This window comes from Calliopsis andreniformis, chromosome 10 (genome assembly GCF_051401765.1).
Source record: "Calliopsis andreniformis isolate RMS-2024a chromosome 10, iyCalAndr_principal, whole genome shotgun sequence".
NCBI classification, from domain to species: Eukaryota; Metazoa; Arthropoda; class Insecta; order Hymenoptera; family Andrenidae; genus Calliopsis; species Calliopsis andreniformis.
This window is the reverse complement of record NC_135071.1, coordinates 14,135,015-14,156,639: the sequence shown is the minus strand read 5'-3', so window position 1 is coordinate 14,156,639 and position 21,625 is coordinate 14,135,015. Positions and strand designations below refer to the sequence as shown.

General features: G+C 30.5%; 6 protein-coding genes across 11 annotated transcripts; 4 read left to right on the top strand and 2 right to left on the bottom strand.

Moving 5' to 3' along the window:
• The first annotated feature begins 2,034 nt into the window (after positions 1-2,034).
• Positions 2,035-2,795, top strand: LOC143184848 (cuticle protein 19). The gene is made up of 2 exons (XM_076387364.1): positions 2,035-2,167; positions 2,428-2,795. The coding sequence occupies exons 1-2, from the start codon at positions 2,165-2,167 to the stop codon at positions 2,710-2,712; spliced, it is 288 nt and encodes a 95-aa protein (XP_076243479.1). The 5' UTR covers positions 2,035-2,164; the 3' UTR covers positions 2,713-2,795.
• Positions 2,796-2,862: 67 nt separating this feature from the next.
• LOC143184847 (proteasome assembly chaperone 4) lies at positions 2,863-3,479 on the bottom strand. Its single transcript, XM_076387363.1, has 2 exons — positions 3,449-3,479; positions 2,863-3,380 (listed from the first exon to the last, which is right to left on the bottom strand). Exons 1-2 carry the CDS (start codon positions 3,449-3,451, stop codon positions 2,967-2,969), a joined length of 417 nt encoding a protein of 138 aa, XP_076243478.1. The 5' UTR covers positions 3,452-3,479; the 3' UTR covers positions 2,863-2,966.
• A 508-nt stretch (positions 3,480-3,987) lies between these two features.
• Positions 3,988-9,229, bottom strand: Pcif1 (Phosphorylated CTD-interacting factor 1). 2 transcript variants are annotated; one of them, XM_076387357.1, is made up of 7 exons: positions 9,088-9,229; positions 8,796-8,961; positions 7,211-7,492; positions 6,927-7,082; positions 6,718-6,857; positions 5,280-6,644; positions 3,988-5,191 (listed from the first exon to the last, which is right to left on the bottom strand). In XM_076387357.1, exons 3-7 carry the CDS (start codon positions 7,460-7,462, stop codon positions 4,921-4,923), a joined length of 2,184 nt encoding a protein of 727 aa, XP_076243472.1. In that variant the 5' UTR covers positions 7,463-7,492; positions 8,796-8,961; positions 9,088-9,229; the 3' UTR covers positions 3,988-4,920. The 2 variants fall into 2 exon arrangements, with proteins under 2 accessions (XP_076243472.1, XP_076243473.1); XM_076387358.1 differs by lacking the exon at positions 8,796-8,961.
• A 266-nt stretch (positions 9,230-9,495) lies between these two features.
• On the top strand, positions 9,496-13,309 carry Scm (Polycomb protein Scm). 2 transcript variants are annotated; one of them, XM_076387283.1, is made up of 8 exons: positions 9,496-9,805; positions 9,945-10,235; positions 10,336-10,565; positions 10,656-11,223; positions 11,293-11,481; positions 11,559-12,134; positions 12,209-12,363; positions 12,460-13,309. In XM_076387283.1, the coding sequence occupies exons 1-8, from the start codon at positions 9,778-9,780 to the stop codon at positions 12,592-12,594; spliced, it is 2,172 nt and encodes a 723-aa protein (XP_076243398.1). In that variant the 5' UTR covers positions 9,496-9,777; the 3' UTR covers positions 12,595-13,309. The 2 variants fall into 2 exon arrangements, with proteins under 2 accessions (XP_076243398.1, XP_076243397.1); XM_076387282.1 differs by having other exon boundaries at positions 10,333-10,565.
• Positions 13,310-14,925: 1,616 nt separating this feature from the next.
• Positions 14,926-17,180, top strand: LOC143184804 (phosducin-like protein 3). 4 transcript variants are annotated; one of them, XR_013002817.1, is made up of 5 exons: positions 14,926-15,057; positions 15,167-15,355; positions 15,504-15,705; positions 15,773-16,779; positions 16,976-17,180. XR_013002817.1 is itself a non-coding variant. In XM_076387284.1 (4 exons), exons 2-4 carry the CDS (start codon positions 15,179-15,181, stop codon positions 16,036-16,038), a joined length of 645 nt encoding a protein of 214 aa, XP_076243399.1. In that variant the 5' UTR covers positions 14,926-15,057; positions 15,167-15,178; the 3' UTR covers positions 16,039-17,180. The 4 variants fall into 4 exon arrangements, 3 of the variants coding, with proteins under 3 accessions (XP_076243399.1, XP_076243401.1, XP_076243400.1); XM_076387284.1 differs by having other exon boundaries at positions 15,773-17,180; XM_076387286.1 differs by having other exon boundaries at positions 14,958-15,057; positions 15,155-15,355; positions 15,773-17,180.
• LOC143185095 (lymphocyte-specific helicase) lies at positions 16,710-21,624 on the top strand. Its single transcript, XM_076387831.1, has 8 exons — positions 16,710-16,779; positions 16,976-17,107; positions 18,646-18,965; positions 19,038-19,627; positions 19,720-20,372; positions 20,617-21,011; positions 21,078-21,333; positions 21,406-21,624. Exons 1-8 carry the CDS (start codon positions 16,710-16,712, stop codon positions 21,468-21,470), a joined length of 2,481 nt encoding a protein of 826 aa, XP_076243946.1. The 3' UTR covers positions 21,471-21,624.
• The last annotated feature ends 1 nt before the right edge of the window (position 21,625 follows it).

The following is a 21,625-nucleotide window of genomic DNA, read 5'->3' as shown; positions in this document are numbered from 1 at the left end:
AGTTGTGTAAACGATTGAAAAGAAAATGAAGATAAAGAGTTCATCTTCATTTTTCTGTGAGATGTCCTAGTAAAGATTATCTATCAAAAAATAGACCTTAATTATATTTAACTTTGACAAGTTTGTATAAAACTTTAAATCTTTTTTTGTAACAGTATTTTGTAATACTTAAAGTATTGAAATATATACATATACATACATATATTAGTTTCAGTAGGCGATGACGTTCCCACGGTTGCGCGTTGCGCATCTCTAGTATTAAAGAAGGCCCAAAAAATGCGAGTGAACGTCTTCTGCATATATATACCGGGTGACAAATATCGAAAACGTTTATCTACAGATCAAAATAATTTCAGAATGGAAGAACTTAACATATTTAAAACTTATCTACATTTCACAAATTTTAATTTTCTACGCTATTAACTCTGCTTCGTAAGAATACAGTTCCAAATTTTCAAAAATGAGCGATGCTATAGAGTATAGAGTAATCAAAAAATTACACGTTTCTATAGCACATTTAGAGTAACAGAGTAATATGTAATAATAACGTAACAGGACGATTTAAAACTTGAAAAAGATACATTCAATATAAAGATGTAGCTATTAAATCATTTTCTCGTTGTAAGCTTGTTACTATCTCAATCCTTTTTGTTAAATATTCGTTCTCTTTTGTTATACCTGAGCTGCTAGTAAGACAAAACTAAATCACAAGTGCATAAATCGAATTTAAAGTTTCCTATTCTTTATAGGTACCCTGTATAAGTCGTATATAAGGATGAGCTGGATGTTAATATCTTATTCGCGAGAAGACTGCCGTGAAAGTTTTGTTGGACCTTTGTCCTTAAGTTTCATTCATAAGTGTATATGCCTGTATGTGTTGCAAGTATTGAGCTATGTGATTGTGATCAAATAATTAACAGAACTTCTATTTATTTAAAAAAGCAATTTTTTGATTCTTAAAGAACTGTGAACAATTTTTGTATTCATTAGATTTTATATACATTAATCATACTATATTTTATATAACTAGCTGTGACTGCACTTTAAATTCAAATTTCTACAGTCCCAAAATGTGGGTACAGGATTCTAAATCTTTGATCTGGGTAAGCGTAGTAAGTGTAGTAAGTGTTTCAAACGTTAGAAAAATTAATTTCTTCGGAATAATGAAGAAATGCTCTCTTGTCTTTTTTACTGAGGAGTTGATGGATTGTTTACTATTGTCAATTTCAACAGCATGAAACATTACAAACAGAAGATAGAAGTTAGAAAAATTTATCTGGTACACTCTGTATATTGCTGGCTAAGAATTTACGCGGGCACTCCTTACTTCTACCAGTAGATACATTGCGCAAATCGCATTGACTCATGCGCAGTAAATCCTTTCAAATCCAGAATTCTCTTGATCCTCGCGTTAACACACTGGCAACCGGTAAAGTGAAATTATGTTTTATATAAATTGGCGTTATTCAGCCAATAGGATAAAATTATAGAGATGAGTATAGTATTTAAAATTTCAGTGGCTACACACGATATGTTTTATAGCGCAGCGCCGGCCGTCAATATGTTAACTTTGCCACTGCTTTAATAAGCTAAAAGAAAAGGAAACTTGCTTTTTGAACGTACTTTTGAAAATTATGAATTTTCCATGTCTCATTTCTTTTTATTATAGATTTGTGTTTCATACTGTTTGCTGAAGCTGGCTATTGCTGGAGTCCTTCAACAGTAAGACTATACGAATTACACTTTATTTCTGTAAATTTAGATTTTAATGTACTTTTTTAACTTCTATAAGTTTTAGAAGATTATATACAACTGAAAATTAAAAAACAGGTGTTCTTATAGATATTTGCATATTTTCAAAAAATTATGTTGAATCTATGAGAATAATTAACGTTAATTTTCTGATTATTTTTCTTTCAGTAGATACCCTTGTACCTCAATCGATATCCCCGTGGATGGTGTGGTAGTCCCCGTGGCTTGTGCCTTTAAACCAATCCAAAGGAAGCCTGGTCTAGCATTACCGACTTATGTGAAAGTCTCCTCGCCGATTTCGTATAGACTTTTGCCAAAAGCATCGTCTTTGGTCTACATTGCTCCACCAATTTTCAAAACAGCATCTGCTGTGATTGCCACTGATACAAGAAGTGAGAAACAAGTGGAATACATGGTAATTTCTACAGAATTTAATTGATTTGGAAGCATTCTTTGCTCTAAAGGAATATCGCTATGCAATTTCCTAATTAAAATAATGTCTTGTAGAAACATCATAACATCATAACTTTAAAATTGAGATTCCTTTCAAAGTAATATTGTTTTGGAATCCATTTTTCAATTTTAACTGATCTTAGTTTTGATTTGCAACTATGATAACAGGACAGAGTCAACCACTCTGTGTGCAGAATTGTAGGTAGTTATATTTTTGTGTAGGGATACCCAAGGTACTCGTTTAACTATGGTGTCCTAGATGGATATACAGGAGATTTAAAGTCAGCATGGGAAGAAAGAGATGGTGATACTGTGAAGGGTGAATACTCTATAGTTGAAGCTGATGGTTCAATTAGAAGAGTAACTTACACTGCAGATGACCACAATGGATTCAATGCTGTTGTTACAAGAAACGAGCCTCTTAAAAATACAGAAGAGAACATGAATTTAAAAACATTTTTACCAGCAACAGCACTTTTTCATCCTCCTAATGTAAAAGATATTTGAAATCAATTATTAGGTCTGCTCTGGTAAATTAATTTTTTGACCATGTCTTGAAAGAATGTACATACTGCTAATAAATTTTAGTGCTACCATAATATTTACTTGTATGTATGTTGTTAATAAAATAAAATTTAAATCTATAAAATACAAATATTAAACTCAAGTTATATTACAAAATAAAAAAATACAAAGTTGTACAGTAAATTTAATTTGTATTTGATATAGAATATGTATCAAGTATGTCTAAAATTGTTGAATCACAAAACTTCAGGGTGTTTGTTAAATTCATCTTGAAGCTTTCTTTCAATTACAGGTAATGAAAGATTATCTGCTTCAACATTGAAGCTGACATAAACAGGTTTCAAGAGTTTCTTTGAAAGCCTTCTAGCGATGTTGCTGGATACGTCTTTAGAAATTGGTCCAATGATTTTCGTTTCAAGTGGTTCTTTTGTTAATCGTGATTCAATTGCAAAAGATAGATCATTCATAGAATAGTCATGGAGATCACCCACCCACAAATAGAGACAATTATCCATTTTAATCGTGTGACAGGCAATTGTCAAGTCACCAGCATTAATTACAAAATCATGAAATTGAAAACTGCATTCATTTTCCGTAGACTTTCCTTTCTCGTTTTCCATGTCTTCTAGATTTGAATATATTTTAGTTCCCTTTTAACAATTTTAATTCAATTTAGAACGTGCTCATCATAATGACTAACAACATCGTGTTTACTAACCATAAATAAATAATGCTGCCTTATAGATGGAAGTGTCGTCCATTTTGTTGGATCATTTGCAGCGCCAAAGGTGACAAGGATATGAATTAAACGAGAAGTCGAACAAGTTGCAACTTTAAATTTGTAAATCAATTTTTACACAATTTTTTTACATGGTACTGATTCACTTTGTAAAAAGAGACCCAGGTGTATATTCTTTTGACGAAAATGATACCAGAAATAGTATTTTCAATTGTACGATTTTTAAAACGTAGTGCCATATTTTATGTAGATATTTTTCATTTGCAAAATTTTCTTTTATTCCAATAAAACAAATAATCACTTTGGGAATTAGTCTATCTCAATAGAACTGTATTCTAATTAATAACTAGATTTAAAAGAAAATAATATTTTATTTGTTTATCACACAAATGATTTAATAGTCTAGACAACATGTTTAAATTTATTTCAATCTTTCAGATGATATAGGTATAAGTTTATTTAGAATTTCTCAAACACTTGAAAATCAATATTAAAAACGATGAAAGTTTTTCATGGCGGAAATTATTATATTTCTATAGATATCTTTCTTTATAAACTCCATTTAAACATTTATATAAAATATTGCACTGATGAAGATACAGTTAGAAAAAACAGCTTTTTCGTACGTTTTCGTAATTTTATATTAAAATAAAAGATTGTCATGGATAAAAGGTATAAAAAGGAATATCATTTTAAATTATACGCATATAAACTAATTGTCTAACTAAAAACAAGTAAATATAATATATATATATTTCATTATTTACACGCACGAGAATATGCACACATACACACACGCGCACGCACAAACATTACTGTTTCTTAATTTCTCATGATATTACCAATGCTTGCATGGCAAGTACCTTACTCTTATTAATTAGTAACAATTAACACTATTAAAAAGATTAGACTCCACGCAAATTAATTTTGTGTTAATAATTGAATGATCTTTTTTTATACCTACATAATAAATACACATTCTTCATCGTCCCATTTTACATATTTTAACATTCCCTATAGATATAGGTAATGGAATTGCACTCTATGATAAACATCACAAAAGAATCCTTCACTTTAAATACTAAACCCTTCAATTTGTAATGAAAAATTTCTGATATAATAAAATATTGTAAGATCTCAATGAATGATGTTCTCTTCGTATGTATATATGTACACATTTATCCATATTACATGTATCACTCTCAAATGAAATGAATCAATGTTATATGTAGTACCATTAACAACATTATTAATGTATTCGTAATTAAGCTACTTAAAACTGACATTTAAAACCATCTTACTATTCATATACCTCAGTCACATGATTTGTGATTAATAAATTGATACGTTATACATCAAACCTTTCGTGTAAAAAGATCCAATTCGTGTGAGAAAAGAATTAAAATTAAAGCGTAAGATTTATCCCGTCCTTATATGCTGCTATATAATAATTACATGGGATGCGTGGACAATGTTTGTAATGGTACTGTCGGAGTTGTGGGCGTTGTCAATACAGGAATAGGCGTGGAGGGTAGTGGTTGATGTGTTTGCCTTGGTGGCGATAGAAGCTCTTGCCTATCCCTTTCTCTCTCTCTTCCTGGACGCCATGCTTCCAATAATGCTTCAACTCTCTCTTCTGTAGGTCCCCAACGAGCAGTACCAGCTGCATTTTGTAACCAAACAACCAATGTTCCATGTGCTGCCCTGATATTAACTTCGCCTCTAAAATAATATTTACAATTACTTTATAATTTCTTAACATAATATTTACAATTTCTTAATACAAAAACTGTGATACGTGAGAACGTACTTTGGCAATATGTGCTGAAACCCGTGCCTATATTCGTGCTCCATAGCAGGTACTACTACTTGTTTGCGCTTAAAGTGACTACTTTCTAATTTTATGAGAGCATTGGGAGCTGGATCTCGCCACTCTGGTAAAAATACTACAAAAGATAAAGGTTCCGCTGAGTCAGCCAAAAGGCGTTCAAAGTGATTAACCATGGCTTCCATGAGCTCTTCACAGTATGGTGGATTAGCTTGAAACGATCCACTAATAGGCCTGAAGTCCAAGAATGGTCCTCTCGATCCGAAATAAGAATCTACATCAGCGAACGCTGAACAGTATTGTCTGAAATAGCAATTTAAAGGGGATGCGAAACACTCAAAGGTAACGCCAAATGACCTTTGAAGACATTCAAAGACTGTTACGGGCAGTGCCATTTGTGTTGCTTGTCCCTCGTTGATTCCAAGATATGTTTGATAGCGTTTCAACATACACCACACACGAGGCAGAAACATTTCGAATTTCTTATCATCGAAACAGTTGTATCTGTACAGATGTTCTAATTTAGCGAGATGCATATTATTGATACACACAGTGTCACCATGGAAACGCAGCAGAGTTTGCTCTCGTTCAGGAAGATAGTCCACTTGTGGAAGGCGAGGAGTTGGAAGTGAAAATTGCACAGGATAACACCAAACTTTCCTTTGCATACTAGCTGGTCCTCCAGATGGTATGATATTCCCTAAACCATTATCTTTCAATATTTGATTGTTTTTATCTTTTACTTTCTTTGCGTACTCTGTCGATAAATGATAAATTTTCAAACAGATCCCCTCGACGCTGGCTTTTACAGTCTCTGTAAGGTGTGGTTGACACTGTCGCTTTAAATGCGCAAGGCGATCTTGGAAATCATCAAACGTGGCACCGACTGTTCGTCTCAACCATTGAAAAGTGTCTTCCGCGTTCCATTTAACAACTTTCCTACTTTCCGATGAGGCTGCTCTTGACTCTATCATCTTCTTTGCCGCTTCTGCGTATCGTGATAATTGTTTTCGGGCGTCTCCAGTGAATTTTGGTCGAACTAATTTGATGGGGATGTCATTCATAATCTCACGGTACATAGACATTGATATTTCAGGGAAACATTGACTTGGTAAGAGAGGATCTGAGCCACAATCTATAACTTTTCTTTCCATTAGCCATCTATTGAAAGAATCTTTAGGAGCATCTATTGACTCTCGAGTATGACACAGTTCTTGATAGCATTGTCTCAGTTTTGCAAGTAAACTGCAACGCAATGCTTCTGCTTCAGGGTGAATATGAGGCAAATTTGATGGTGCTCTTTCATAGATTATAACATTCGTTGGGATTTCCAGATCCCACGGACCTCTGTCATTAAATTACAATCGTTTCAAAATATTCAAAAATATTTAAAGTGAATGAAGTAACTATGTAAACTTACGCTAATATAAATTTCTTTGCAGCTGGAACCACACTGTCTTCCGAAGCTCTGCGTTTAACAGTTCCTCCAGAGGCAATAGCTCCATTTCCAGGAACAGATGGTACACCACAAATGCCAAGTGGGTCCGTAATTGGATCAAACTTACAAACAAATATAATTAAAATACATAAACTGTTAATGGTTTATAAATAATTTGAATATCTTAGTACCTGAGGCTTTAAAGGTGGTACTACCCATAATGATTCCCCTGTTAATTTGTTCCAAAAATAGGGTCGATTTTCTCTCTTACTCCAGAATTTCTTCCAACCCTGCTGCTGAAGCTCAGGCGAAAGTTCAGACTCTGAGAAGGTTCCTGGTGGTGTACCCTACAAACATTTGAATCATATAAATTAAAAAATTTATTTAAATTGATGCTTTCATTTCACTTCTACTGGTTATGTTTTTTAAGTATATGGGTCTAACATATATACAATAGATTGATATTATCGTTTACCTGTGTTATTAAAGCTGGTTGTTGTATATGACCAAGCTGTGAACAATGGTCAATACTTGGCGTTGTACTCAGCACAGACGCTTGTAATTTTACAGGGGTAGGAACTATAACTTGTGCGACTGTTGGGCTTGTGTCTTGCTGTATCGTTTGATGATGATGCATAGTAGAAAACGAAGATGCAGATTGTCCCGATAATGTTTCCCAAGTAGAAACATTAGGTATTTCCTGTTTTCCTCCACTTACTTCATTCATTGTTCAATATAATATGTTGAAATATTTATGCTGCATAACAATTAAAAAAATTTATTAATAACTTGATAGAATTATTACTACAAATAATATAAATAAAAGAATTATAATTGTCGAAAGAGCTTATTATTAAATTCTGAAAATAATTAAAAATGCAGATTTTACACTTGTTGTTCCTTGTTAACTATTTGCACTCCTCAAAAGTGACTACATTTTATTTTAATTAGATTATACATAAAAATAGAGTAAATACAAATATAATGGCTTTTATGAATTTTTTATAATTTTATACATAATGTTAGTTTAAACTACACTTAGGCAAAATTTTTTCAAAATAAAAATAATAGCTAGCATTTTGAAATAATAAATCATTTAAATCATTTTATTACTTTTATTTTAGAAATAACATATAGAAAATAACTTTTACTTAAGTTAAATTATTTAGATAAAATAACAGGTGGTCCCGCTAGAATTTTTTATTTTGTTTATCATAGAATTATATAACTTCTATTTCAACATAACAAGTTAGAGTCCTGGAATTTTTATAATGTGTTTTCTCTCAAAACTATTCTTACAACAAACAATTCTAAACCTAGTTTGTGTATTGTTCTAAACTTTCTAAAAATTTTTAAAAAATTCTTAGATACTTATCAAAGTGTTAACCACATCATACAGTTATTCTTTAAGTTGAAAATTTAGAACTTTTTTCAATAAAAATATAAATCCAGAAGAAACTCTTAGAACCTAAACTACATGTTAACTGAATAATTTCGACAAACTCACTTATTGAAAATAATAAGATTCTTCAGATAAATTATGCAAATAAAATAACTTTTATTGGATAATTTAATCATTTTTGTCAATATTATTTGGTTGGCATATAACTTTCTTCTAAACTCATAAACAGTTCTACGCCTTTTCTGAAAAACATAACAATCATTTTTTTAATAGTGTTGCATTTAAAACATATGTAATATAATAGAATTAAAATTTGGAAAAATATATAAGAACTTATTTTTGGAAACATTTACTCAATATAAACACAAAATACTAAACAAAGTGAAAGATTATTTCACTTAGTAACCAAATGATGAAGTAGTTATTTCAAAATTACATTCAACTAAATAAGATAATATATTCTTTAAATAATCATTTCTCAGATATTTTATTCAAATATTGCCCAAGCCTGGTTTAAACTTATAAATTATATGACAACATTTGGTAATTCAATGTTTGTTTACATACACCAGAAACGTTTGACAAAAATCTGCGGTTTTCTGTGACCTGGAATTACAGAAGCTTATAAAAATTAGTTAACTGGGAATAAAGGACTTACTAGGATTAACAACGTACTGAGTTTGTAGAAAATATACAACAAAACTTAAAATTCATTCATGATGTGTGAAATTTGACGCAACGACCTCCACTCGTGAGATACCATTTGCTTGAACTGGAATTCTGACGATAGTGGAGCTAAAGCTTCTCTCTAATGAAAGCTGAAACTATTTATATGAAAAAACTTATTTACATGAAAAATTTGCATAGCATCTAATATTTGTTTTTGATATGTAAATGCAGTAAAATTATTAAATTGCTGAAATGAAGCAATGGAAATTGCTTTAAAATACCATTATTAGAAATTTCGCAATAAGTCTAGAGGTTATGTGCGTCTCTAAAGATATTGATATACGTTTGGCGAATCCTTTCTACCAGCTCTTTATTCACGGATTTGCGCGGCTAAATTAAAGTAATATGGCGGCTTAATATAACTTTTGATATGGAATATACTACTTTAATCGTAACGAAAACTTTGCATGACTCATCATGAATATTTTCGCAGTATAAATATAATAGAAATTACTAAGTTATCTAAATGAAGCATTTGATATTCTTCGAAACGCTATTGTCGCGAATTTCACAACAGACTATAGGTTATGTACACCTCTCAAGATATCGATATTCGTTTGGCGAATCCTCTCTACCACCTTTTTATCCACGGATTCGCGCGGCCAAATCAAAGCAATATGGCGGCTTGACATAACTTTTGATACGGAATTATTTTGATCGTAACGAAGTAATCATCACAGGATTCCAATGAAATATTATTTCTTCAAAAGTTAATAAAGACATATCTTGCGCAACACAAGATTTAGTGTAACATATTCGTGAACTGAGTGAAAGTAGTAAACTTTTCTCAATTTAGAAGTGGTGCTTCCAAAATTCACAAATGGGCAGAAAAATAATCTTAATTATTAAATGAAACTAATGATCTTATGCAATAAGTTCTAATACCAAGCATCGAGTTTCTATGAAGAAGCATGTCATCTACACAAAACAAAGTGAGAGGTACAGGAATATTACTTTTTAGAGTAATCTTTTACTTTTAACCATTTTTGGCCCTTTCTCATTTTCTGTGATAGATGTTGACTATTTTAGTTACATCTATATTGTATATATTTGAGAGATCTTACATTTAAAAATGTAGGTCCAGGAAGACCACCAAAAACAAAAAACTCTTGCACTTGGTGCGGAGAGACTAAGCAGCCTTTGAAGTATGTTCTTCCAACGCAACATGGGAAAAAGGAGTTTTGTTCAGAAACTTGTCTCTCTGAGTTCCGTAAAGCTTATGTGCGAGGTGCTTGCGTCCAATGTGATAATGTTATTAGAGGTACGCCTGTGAGATTAGAACAGAAAGACGGACCTACAAAAGATTTCTGTTCTTCATTTTGCTTGAATAAGCACCAGAAAAAAGAAGTACAAATCGACATGAAAAAAAGTTAGTAACAAGAATTAAATATTTGCTATTGTATACTATTACATCTCTCTAAAATATTTCTAAAAAATTGTTCTTTAAATGATTAACTTTTTCTAAGTAGATAACAGGGATCAGTCTTCACCTGCCCCATCTCTAGCACCATCAGGATTAATTAGTGGAAACAATGTTCCCTCTACAACTCAGTCTTTCACAAATACTAGCAATCATGTGTCTCACTCTCCTTCAACCTCTACTGGTCCATTTCAGTATGAAACATACCAAACTTTTGACTGGGATCTATATTTGAAAGAAACAAATAGTCAAGCTGCACCAATTGAATGTTTCAAACAGGTAAACTACCTCATTAATGTTAAAACAGTCATAGTAGAATTTGATTATACTATAATGCACGTACATTGTAATAATTAAATTTAATTTCAGCATGAAGTTCCACCGATTAATGAATTCAAAATGGGTATGAAATTGGAAGCTCTAGATCCTCGTAACTTAACATCAACTTGTATTGCTACTGTTGTGGGAGTACTTGGACCACGTTTGAGACTAAGATTGGACGGTTCGGATAATAAAAATGATTTCTGGCGCTTGGTTGATAGTAACGAAATCCATCCAATTGGTCACTGCGAAAAGTCTGGTGGCATGCTGCAACCTCCATTAGGCTTCCGAATGAATGCTTCCAGTTGGCCCATGTTTCTTTTAAAAACCCTGAATGGTGCAGAAATGGCACCCGCAAAAGTGTTCAAACGTGAACCGAAAACTCCACGCTCTAACATGTTCGAAGTTGGACATAAACTGGAAGCAATAGATAAAAAGAATCCACAACTAATTTGTACAGCAACTGTTGGCGCTGTTAAAGATGACATGATTCATATTACGTTTGATGGCTGGAGAGGGGCTTTCGATTATTGGTGTCGGTACGATTCTAGAGATATTTTTCCTGCTGGTTGGTGCTTTAAAAGTGGTCATCCCCTGCAGCCTCCAAGACAGAAATGTAAGATTTGATATGATAGTGGGAAAGCTAATCATATTTGCGATTACTAATTTAAATGAATATTTGCAGCGACAGGGCCTAATAGATTTAAGTCAAGAACTAGTAATGTTCTACCTGTAATGGCTGTATCAGGTGGAGGTACTAATGGAGAACCAGCTGTTGCTTTAGTGAGTCCTGCAGGATCCAGTGCTCCTCCGCAACCAGCTACTGAACCTGATACCAGCACAGCTAATACCAAACTGCATTCTTTAGAGAATGGTATATAGTGTAATAATTAGATATATTCCTCCTTATTTCTTATTGATTTTTAACCTTCTACTTTTATTTTATTTCAGTTACAATTTATGTAAATCATAGTTGCACGTGTGGCCCTTACTTCGATCCTCGTAAGGTGAAAGCCATGCCAGCCCAATTTGGCACAGGTCCTATATTAAATGTAACGAGAGACATATTCCAAGCTTTCCTAATGGCAGCAATGAGCCCCAGACAAATGTTAAGTTTACTAAAGCGTGGCGAAGGAGAAAGTATAAGTTTAATTCTAGAAAGTAAACCTACGTCTGTTAGGTTGCCCATATTTATGGAAGAAGAGGATTTTTACATATATATCAGGCGACAACTTGAAGACCTTTGTGCATGTGAAAATATGTTATTTAGGAGGAAAGAAACTTGTAATAAATGTCCAAATACTCAGCAACCTCAGTCTACGAATAGTGAAGAAGCAGTCAACACTGGTAGTGTTACAACTAATAATACTATTACTACTGAAAAGAGAAGATGGTCATCACAGAGTCAGCAAAATCTGTCTTTGAGTATTCAGCAGCAATCGATACAGCAAAGTTCTGTACCCAGTTTAAATAATTCTGCGTTGTCTTCGCCAACGCCCGCTAAACAGCCTAGGAAGTCTGTTCCAGGTTAGCATAATTATATAATTTATTGTTGTATTAATAATGTATTGAGAACTAAAAAGTATTATTTTCGAATACAGAACTTGAAGCTGCAACATCCACTACTCAGACTGAGAGTTCCACCAATCGTACACCTTCCACCGAGCCAGCAGAATGGACTATCGAAGACGTGATACATTATATTGGTGTCGCAGACCCTGCATTGGGACAACATGCAGATTTATTTAGAAAACATGTAAGTCATTCCATGGAGATTTCAATAATATTTCATTGGTAATCAATTTTCGGAAAGACATGTTCGCAAATGACTGTAATGAAAAATACTTTTCAGGAAATTGATGGGAAAGCTTTATTACTATTAAATTCAGACATGATGATGAAATATATGGGATTAAAGCTTGGACCAGCCCTGAAGATCTGTAATTTAGTGAATCGCATCAAAGGTAGAAGGCATCTACTTCTGTGATTTTATCAGGGATTAAAATATTTATAGTGAGTTGGAGTAATGCACTACTTAAACTGGCTGGTCAAATTTGTTTTCATTATTGAAAACAAATTAATGTATAAGTTGTTAAAATCATGTGAATATATTAATTATGATCTTTCAATCACTTTTCAATTTTTAGTTAATATAAATTAAATGTAAAGAAAAATTAAAGTTTAACTTCACATTAGTATTTGAACGAATTTATTTTGAAAAATTGTAAAATTAGTTATATGACATCGACCTCTTATCAAATCTAATTAGAGTAGTTGATACACCTTCAACTATGTAAAAATCAGAGTAAGATACTTCTGTGACACTTGTCACTTTCAAACTGTATTGTAATCTTCCTACATTTTCTTGAAGGAATATTGCTATTGTTCAAATAATCTTAATTATTTTAGGCTGTATTTGTGTATACAAAATGATAAAGAGTACATATATAGCACAGCGAATGCTCTATTTACTATTTGTATCTCTGAGTTCGCCTTGTTATTTTAAATAACATCATATCTCTATATAAAATTACTCTTTATATGTTAAAACAAATTTTCATATTTTATGCACTCTAATTTAAAAGGAAACAAAAATATATGTACAAAGTGTAATTAAGTTTTGTTTAGTATCATGAATATTTAGGAATCATACATTTATACATATACAATTATTCGAATTGTTTGACGATGTATTAATACGATACACACGTAACTTATATAAACGAGAATGCAATCAATATTTTGATCTATTATATATTATTCTCTTTTATATAAATCATAAATATATCAAGCTCAAGGTATTACGTGTAATAAACTCTTCAATTCACAAAAATTCATGTTTGAATTTACATAAAAAGAATTATATGCAGTTATAAAATGAAATATTGAACACATAATTTTTTGTTTAAAAAATTCTATGAATTTTTATTTTTGCTTTTTGATAAATTTACTTTTCAAAAAGTAATTTGAATAAAATGAAACTGTTATATCAAACATTATGTTCATTTGAATAGTTGTACTTGGAATATTCATTATATTTTATATACATAACTGTTTATGTTTTTCATATTAATGAATATATATATTTTTTACTTTCCACTTCCATGTAAAAAGGATTTCTAATTATTGTGTAATATATTCACAAACTGATACAGTTTGACCATGATTTATTAGCAGGGCATTATGATGTAATTTATATCATTTTTTATAAATTTTTTGTTAATTCAGGATTTGTTTATTTTCATTCATTTTTTTCTGTATACATATATTACTGGTAAAAGACACTTGCAGATTACACTAATAGTGTACATGCAATTCCTATTTCACATGTACATATAACAAATTTTAATGTTGCAAGAATTCCTCTGTGATACCTTACATAGTTATAATATGAGAAATTAATTATATAAATATAAGAAACAATATTTTATTTCTCTGCTAAATTCAATGTATTTTCTCAAACATAAACTTTACATAACAAACTTCTTGTATATATGTATAAGAAATTGTAGATGTATATAAGTAGCAAATTTATAATACTGATATTGAAGTATATTTTTACTTATATTTTAGTTTAGATTCGATTTAAACTTCAAAGATGCTGATAATGTACAGTACATATGATATGTGTCAAAATTTAGTATAAAATAAAAAAATGTGATAAAGTATTGTTCCATGGCTAATGTATTTGCAGATCAACAATTTTAATTTAGTATGAATTAATTTAGTAATTTATTATTTAGTTTGCTAACAACAAATACTACAAATAAATGAGTCCAATGTATTTTATATATATAAACCAAAAAGTAAATTTGTAGAGAAGTTACATTTTAAATATTTTATTCATATTTTTATAAGAGTATGAGTATCTAAATTATGTTTGCTTAATGTTTCTTAACATTTTTTAAACAACTTGTATACAACTGTGTTAAAAGCCACTAAAGGTTGAAAAATTTTGTTAAATTACAAGTGATTAGACGACAGAAATTTAAACTTCGCCATGGAACATCATTTCATAGTTGGGAATACTATTTCTTGTAATGCTCTCGTAGGGCAGGCATGTATCTATAATCTATATACTCTTTGATTTATGGATCATTTTAATGAATTTTGTTTAGCGATCATCTTGTTTTTAAATTATTTTAATTCATAGATTGTATTATAAATTACAATACACAATTTCTGAAAACTGATCATCCACAAATTTCCTTTAAAAAACGATGATTATATAGAAAATAAGAAATTATATTTTTCCATGTAGAAGTAACATCAATATGTTTTTACTATGTGACTGTTCTTAAACTAATTCCTTATATGGTTAAACTTGGAGCAAATTGTTTGGACAAATCTGTCACGTTGACAAACGTTTAACGAATTGAAATGTACTACAATAAATGTTGTATAATAGTATAAATTGTCTCAATTTTGCAAGATATTCACTAAACACAAAGTAAGCAGTATATTTAATGGTAATCAATATTCAAATATCAAACTTACTCATTTTATATAAAACTTGTTATGGATCATGTATACATGTACAAAAACAGTACGAATTTTAGGTTTGTTGAAAAATGGAGGCCGTTTTGCAACAAAAGGTAATCGAAGCGACACAATGTGTTGAAAAACAACTAGATGCTGAGTTAGAAAAATTGGATAATTTGGATATTAGTGATTTTGAAAAGTTACGCGAGGCTCGACTGAAAAAATTAAAATTGCTTCAACAAAAACAGCAAAACTGGTTATCATTGGTAATTTACATTCATTTGATTCTTTATGTCACATTGATTTTATTAATATTTCTTGTTTCTCCTTTTTTTTAATACTTTGAATCTGAATAGATCCACAAGCTAAAAATACTTAGTATATATACTACTTAATTTTTATGTATAATTTTAGGGTCATGGAGAATACACAGAATTACCATATGAAAAAGACTTTTTCGAAATGTCAAAGAAGTCTGAAAACATTGTTTGTTTATTCTATAAAGATGATTCACCAAGATCCAAGATAATGGACCATCATCTCAAGATTTTGGCCAAGAAGCACATAGAAGCTAAGTTTTGTAAATTAAATGTGGAAAGGTGTCCATTTTTAACAGGTAATTCATAAAGTTATCTACAGTTCTTTAAATTGTTTCAACATTAATCTGTGATGTTTATTTTCAGAACGTTTGAGAATCAAAATCATTCCCACAGTAGCTCTCATTCTAAATGGGAAAACTAAAGATTACATTGTTGGATTTACTGATTTAGGAAACTGTGACGATTTTTCAACAGAAACATTAGAGTATAGGATTTCTCTGTCAGGTGTAATTAAATTTGAGGAGAGTTTTTCTGTGGAAAATAGTAAAAAACCATGGTTGTCACAGGTTTCAAAACCCAAGACTATCAGAGGACGTAACTCTTCAAACTCTGATTCTGATGATGATTAAGAATACTCCGTGCCTAAGAATTGATACTTAATTACTTTACTTCGTTACAAATTTTTAGTTACAAGAAAACTTCAGTTAATGAACAAATTCAATTTATTAAATAAATAGTATATGTATCTGTATGAAATATTTATGATAGTATTGTGATATCAATTTTTAAATATTTTGATTATAAAATACTACTATAAAATTAATTGCACAGATATTGTAAAGGTACAATAATTTTTTTATGGTTTATCAAGTCCTGTGAGTGAATTTTCTATAATGAAGATTCATGATTGTGAATTATATATAAGCTGGGATTCTAATTTTTTTTATTTCAAATAAATGAACAAATTTTGTATGCACAATTGTAATAACATTAACAAAAAAAATATCGCGAATCCTGTATGGTTCTCCCACACCCGTTTTCATTAGAACAAACTTGTAACACTCTGTCAAGAAAGCTCAACGCTACAAACGACTTATAGTAGATCAGAGAAACGCTTGGAAGGGGAACCATTTTATATTCCCGCCAATCTTTAAGTCGGAAAGTATATTATGCTAAAATATTTTTGGCGTCATTTAACAATTATTCCGTGCATTTTGAACTTCTTTAAGTGAAACTATTTTATATTTAAATTGTTTCTTTTTTTAAATATTGAGTTGAATGTAAGAACTAAATAGCTACGATGGAACATTCATTTAAACGCGTAAAAGTGACGAAAGAAAGTACTATTAACGACATTACGTCTTCTATTAGTAAGTCAGTGTTCTATACCGAATTAAATATTTTTTAATTATATTTTTATATTGTTAACTATTCTTCTACCATATTTAAGTTGTTTATATTTCAAATGTTATACTTTTAAGTTACTGATAAAAATGAGGTTATAGAATAGGTAATATAGTACTAAGAAATTAGAAGGGTATCTGTTAATTTAATGTAACCTTTTAGGAGATATATCCAATTCGCTGCAATCTATAAGCGAAAGTTACAGATCTCTCTTGAAAGTTAATAATGCATTGGTATCATACTGCAAAGATGCTAAAAAGCCTCCAAAACCGGATTTAACATTGGATGATGAATGTTGATGAACGTTGATTTTAAACAGATGATTTGTAATCATAATTGATATAAACCGAAATATACATATATTTTCTCAGTATTACAATGTATCATCATTTTTATGATTTATTAAATATAAATACGGAATACTATAATCAGACGAATATACTCAAGATGTCAAAGAAGAACTTCAATATTATTATTAAAAAAAAAATACTTCCAAAACAGTCTTAAAACACTTGTAAATACTTATTATTCATTGCCATAATTAAAAGTTGATAAAAAAGTTGCACAAAGTATACAAATACTTTACAAAATTTGTTTAAAACTTCGGACAGTTTTAAAGGTTATGGAAGCAAAGAAGATAGAAATGAGAAATATTTAAGTATTCTATGTGTAAAAAAAAACTGTTTCAAATTTGTAATACTCTCGAAAGTTCCAAAAACAAATGGAAATGAAAATTATTTTATTTTGTGTGGGCATGCGCCTTAAACTAGATGACATCATAAAATCTGGTATCATAAAATTCATAGATAGGAAACATGTAATTTGCTTGCTAGACTAATTTTTAAATTCTATTGGCTCTCTTTGCCCAATGACAACAGTCTGCGCGAATGAGATGCGCGATAGAATATTCGGCATAATACCACGATTTGGCGGGACATACGGCACATCCATGTGTTAGATTTTAGATGATTGTTCGTAACGTTATTTGACGTTATTCTTTTCGTATTCGCTTTGTTTAATCTATTATTTTTTGTATTTTTTGTTAAGTGAAATCGCCTATAATAGCTCAGCGAAAATGACCGATGAAAAAATTCTTAAATCCATCGACTCGAATTTAGTTACAGGTGAAACGTTTGCTATTTATGTAAAACTTTTTACAAAGTTATTACTATTTATGTAACAAAAATTTGTCCAGTATTTTTTCAACTGAACTTTTCTTAAAGTTTTTTAAATGATTTCGTGGTTTCTTAGCTTTATTTTTTCGGATATTCAGGGTTAGTACTTTTTTGCTTAATTTTATTTGTATGGAAAACTTTTAGGTACTCCTTTTATTAAATTTTTATTAAAAATAGTATCTTAAATTTGAGTGAAACAATGAAAAAATGATCATTATTGTTATATAAAAAATGATCATTACTTGTTAGTATTGCTTATTCAAACTGATAGACCTAGATTTATAAATTTTTTTTGAATTAAATGAATGCTCCCCAAACATTTTCACACGGATTTTTTAAATTTGGTGAATTATCTTCTTTCTTTTTGTTTTTTTCATTAATAAGTATATTGGTATGTTTTAAATATTTTTAAAATTGTGAAAAATTTAAGCCTAATGTCTTCTTTAACTTTTGTTTCTTTTTTCAGCTTCATATTTGTGCTGTCTATAATATTATACTTTTAACTAAACTATTAAAACATATTCTCCTTTCAAAGTTATTTTTGAATTTTTTGTTCTAAGTATTAAGTTTGTCTCAGCTTTAATAAAGTTAGTTTTTCTGTATCCCCATATGTAATAGTTTCATATTGTTTTATTATTTGCTCCTAATATGTTATAGATGCAAAAGAAGATATAGAACAAGAAAGGAAAAGAAAACGACAACATCGGTTAGAAACTAAACGATTAATGGAAGAAGAGTACAATCGAGAGTTGCAGGAGAAACAATACAAACGATTAATGCATTTATTGAATAGAAGCAAATTTTATGCTTCGTATATTGTTGATAAAATTAATGGTAAAGAAGAGAAGGATAGCCGTAAAATTAGCAAATCTAGTGTAAAGAAAACTACTGTAACAGATGAAAATATACCACCACAGGAAAAAAGGAAGAAAAGAGTTGGTCAAAACTATGACATACGAGACTATATACCCACAAATGTAAACAAAGAATACTAAAATTTTTTGTGGTTTATTTTAATCTTCCTCTTTTTTATCATCCATTTTTTGTAGGTACAACAGAAAATTAATTCAACTGAAAAAAATAAAATGAATTTAAGTACAGAAGAGATAGAGATGGAATTAGTTCGAAATTCTGAGAATGAAATAACAAAAGGTGACAGTGATATTGAAATACCAAAATATTTTAATGGAGAACTACGAGAATATCAAAGAGAAGGATTCCAGTGGTTGAAAGTTCTCTATGAAAATGGTATAAATGGAATTCTAGCTGATGAAATGGGACTTGGAAAAACGGTACAAGTCATAGCTTTGTTATGTCATCTGATTGAGAAACAGCAAGATGGTCCTTACTTAATAATTGCTCCTCTTTCAACTATACCGAATTGGATGATTGAATTTGAAAGATTTGCTCCGCATCTACCAGTAGTTGTGTTCCATGGCAACCGAGATGAAAGATTAATGTTACGGAAACAAATGAGGCAGAAATATAAAGTCCTAGATTCATATAATACACTTCCTATTGTTCTCACTAGTTTTGAAATGCCACTAATGGAAAAATATATCTTTCAATCTCTACACTGGAGGTACATAATAATTGATGAGGGGCACAGGATCAAAAACCACGAATGTATACTATTGAAGTAGGTTTCTCAAAGTCCTTCAAATAAAAATAACCAACTGATTCTAAAAACTTAATTTGATTTTAATTACTTGTGAAATTATTTCATTTCAGTCTTCTGAAGACTTGTAAATCGATGAATAGACTTTTGCTGACAGGCACTCCATTGCAGAATAACTTAGCAGAATTATGGTCATTACTGAATTTTCTATTACCGGAAATCTTTGATGACTTAGCTGTGTTTGAGTCCTGGTTCAATGCAAAGGAACTTCAGTACGATGAAGGAACAAAGAAATTTCTGCAATTAGAAGAAGAGAAACACGTATTATCATCTCTGCGAGAAATATTGCAACCATTCATGCTAAGACGTGAAAAAGCGGATGTCTGTATAGATATTCCACCCAAAAAAGAAGTAATCGTATATGCTCCTCTTACAAAACTGCAGCATGACTTATACCTTGCTGTTTTAAATCGCGATATAGATAGATTAACAAAAGCTACAGATGATTCGAGTGAGATAACATATACAGAAGATGGCAAGAGACCTAAGAGAAAATGCACTCTAAGGAACATGCATTATACGATAAATAAGGATGTTGATGAAGATGTATCATCTGATTTCATTCAAAGTGACGACAGTTTGGATCAAGAAAGCTGGAAAGGAATGAGGCCTAAAGTTAAAAATGAACTAATGATCTGGAAACAATATGCAGATATCAATGATTATAATGTGCAGTTCTTTCTCAATATCACTATGCAAAATAGACGTAAGTTAATACTACTAGAAGAGTAGATTCTAAATATAAAGACACTGAAAAAAGTTGATGCTCCTTTTAAGATCCATGGTCGCGCCCTAATACAAAATAGCGTATAACTAAAAAATTATGCGTTTCAGATGATATGTATACATGAAATGTGTTTTCATATTTAAATGCTACTCTTCAAAAATGTCTATACCTAAATGTCGTATACCTATTCAAAATTTAATCACATTTATTTTTATCGTTTTAGTTTCTATGTACAAGAAGATTGTGAATCATCCATTTCTAGTCTGTTGTCCTTTAGATACCTATGGTTTACCAAAGATAGATGAAAACTTAGTGAAATCTTCTGGCAAACTTTTAGTATTAGATGCGTTGCTTCCAAAGCTCAAAGAAAGGGGACACAAAATTTTGTTATTCTCCACCATGGTGACGATATTGGATATGATACAAGATTATTTGTCTTTACGTAATTATACTTCTGTTAGATTAGATGGTGGAATTAAGCTGGAGGAGCGAAAAGAAGTTATTAAAGCTTTCAACGAAAATCCTGATATATTTATATTTCTTATATCCACAAGAGCAGGTGGTGTTGGATTAAATCTTGCCGCCGCAGATACTGTTATTATATATGATAGTGACTGGGTACGTGATTTTTGTGTTTTATGATAATAAAATATAGTTAATAAATATAACGAACAATATTTATAGAATCCTCAAGCAGATATTCAAGCTATGGCACGTTGCCACAGAATAGGCCAAACGCGTCCAGTAATGATATATAGATTATGTACCAAAGGAACTATCGATGAAAACATTATAACTTGTGCAGATGCCAAACGTGTTCTAGAGAAGATGGTCATTTCTAAAAAGACCCAAATGCTTAATATTAAGAATAAAGAAACATTGTTGGAACTGCAGAAGCAATTGAAATCGGACTGTCAAGTGGTTGTATCCAAAAACGAAGGTAAATCTTCCAATAGTTTTTGATACAATGAAAAGTTAACGTTTCTAATATTTTATTTTCGTATTAATACAGCGTTCACAGAAGATGAGCTCAACAAGCTACTGGATAGAAGTGATATGACTCCAGAGGAGCCTTAAATACTGTTCCTGAATAGGTTTACATCGTAAGAGAAAGTATTATTTTAATTTTAATTTTAATACATTTTTTGGTATTACATAATATTTATTTTTGTACCATTCAGTATATTACTGTTGAATTTCAATTTTGTAATAAAATATGTGTTCAAATGAAT

Excerpts from the sequence above, each read along its gene's own strand:
- Pcif1 (XM_076387357.1), bottom strand. The coding sequence starts at position 7,462 with ATGAATGAAGTAAGTGGAGGAAAACAGGAAATACCTAATGTTTCTACT. Across the intron at positions 6,858-6,926 it reads TACCACCTTTAAAGCCTCAG|TTTGATCCAATTACGGACCC; the intron begins GTACTAAGATAT and ends TTTGTTTGTAAG. Across the intron at positions 5,192-5,279 it reads TTTCAGCACATATTGCCAAA|AGGCGAAGTTAATATCAGGG; the intron begins GTACGTTCTCAC and ends ATATTATTTTAG.
- Scm (XM_076387282.1), top strand. The coding sequence starts at position 9,778 with ATGTCATCTACACAAAACAAAGTGAGAG. Across the intron at positions 9,806-9,944 it reads TACACAAAACAAAGTGAGAG|GTCCAGGAAGACCACCAAAA; the intron begins GTACAGGAATAT and ends TTAAAAATGTAG. Across the intron at positions 11,482-11,558 it reads ACTGCATTCTTTAGAGAATG|TTACAATTTATGTAAATCAT; the intron begins GTATATAGTGTA and ends ATTTTATTTCAG.
- LOC143184804 (XM_076387284.1), top strand. The coding sequence starts at position 15,179 with ATGGAGGCCGTTTTGCAACAAAAGGTAATCGAAGCGACACAATGTGTT. Across the intron at positions 15,356-15,503 it reads AGCAAAACTGGTTATCATTG|GGTCATGGAGAATACACAGA; the intron begins GTAATTTACATT and ends GTATAATTTTAG. Across the intron at positions 15,706-15,772 it reads AAGGTGTCCATTTTTAACAG|AACGTTTGAGAATCAAAATC; the intron begins GTAATTCATAAA and ends GTTTATTTTCAG.
- LOC143185095 (XM_076387831.1), top strand. The coding sequence starts at position 16,710 with ATGGAACATTCATTTAAACGCGTAAAAGTGACGAAAGAAAGTACTATT. Across the intron at positions 20,373-20,616 it reads TATCACTATGCAAAATAGAC|TTTCTATGTACAAGAAGATT; the intron begins GTAAGTTAATAC and ends TTATCGTTTTAG. Across the intron at positions 21,012-21,077 it reads TTATATATGATAGTGACTGG|AATCCTCAAGCAGATATTCA; the intron begins GTACGTGATTTT and ends CAATATTTATAG.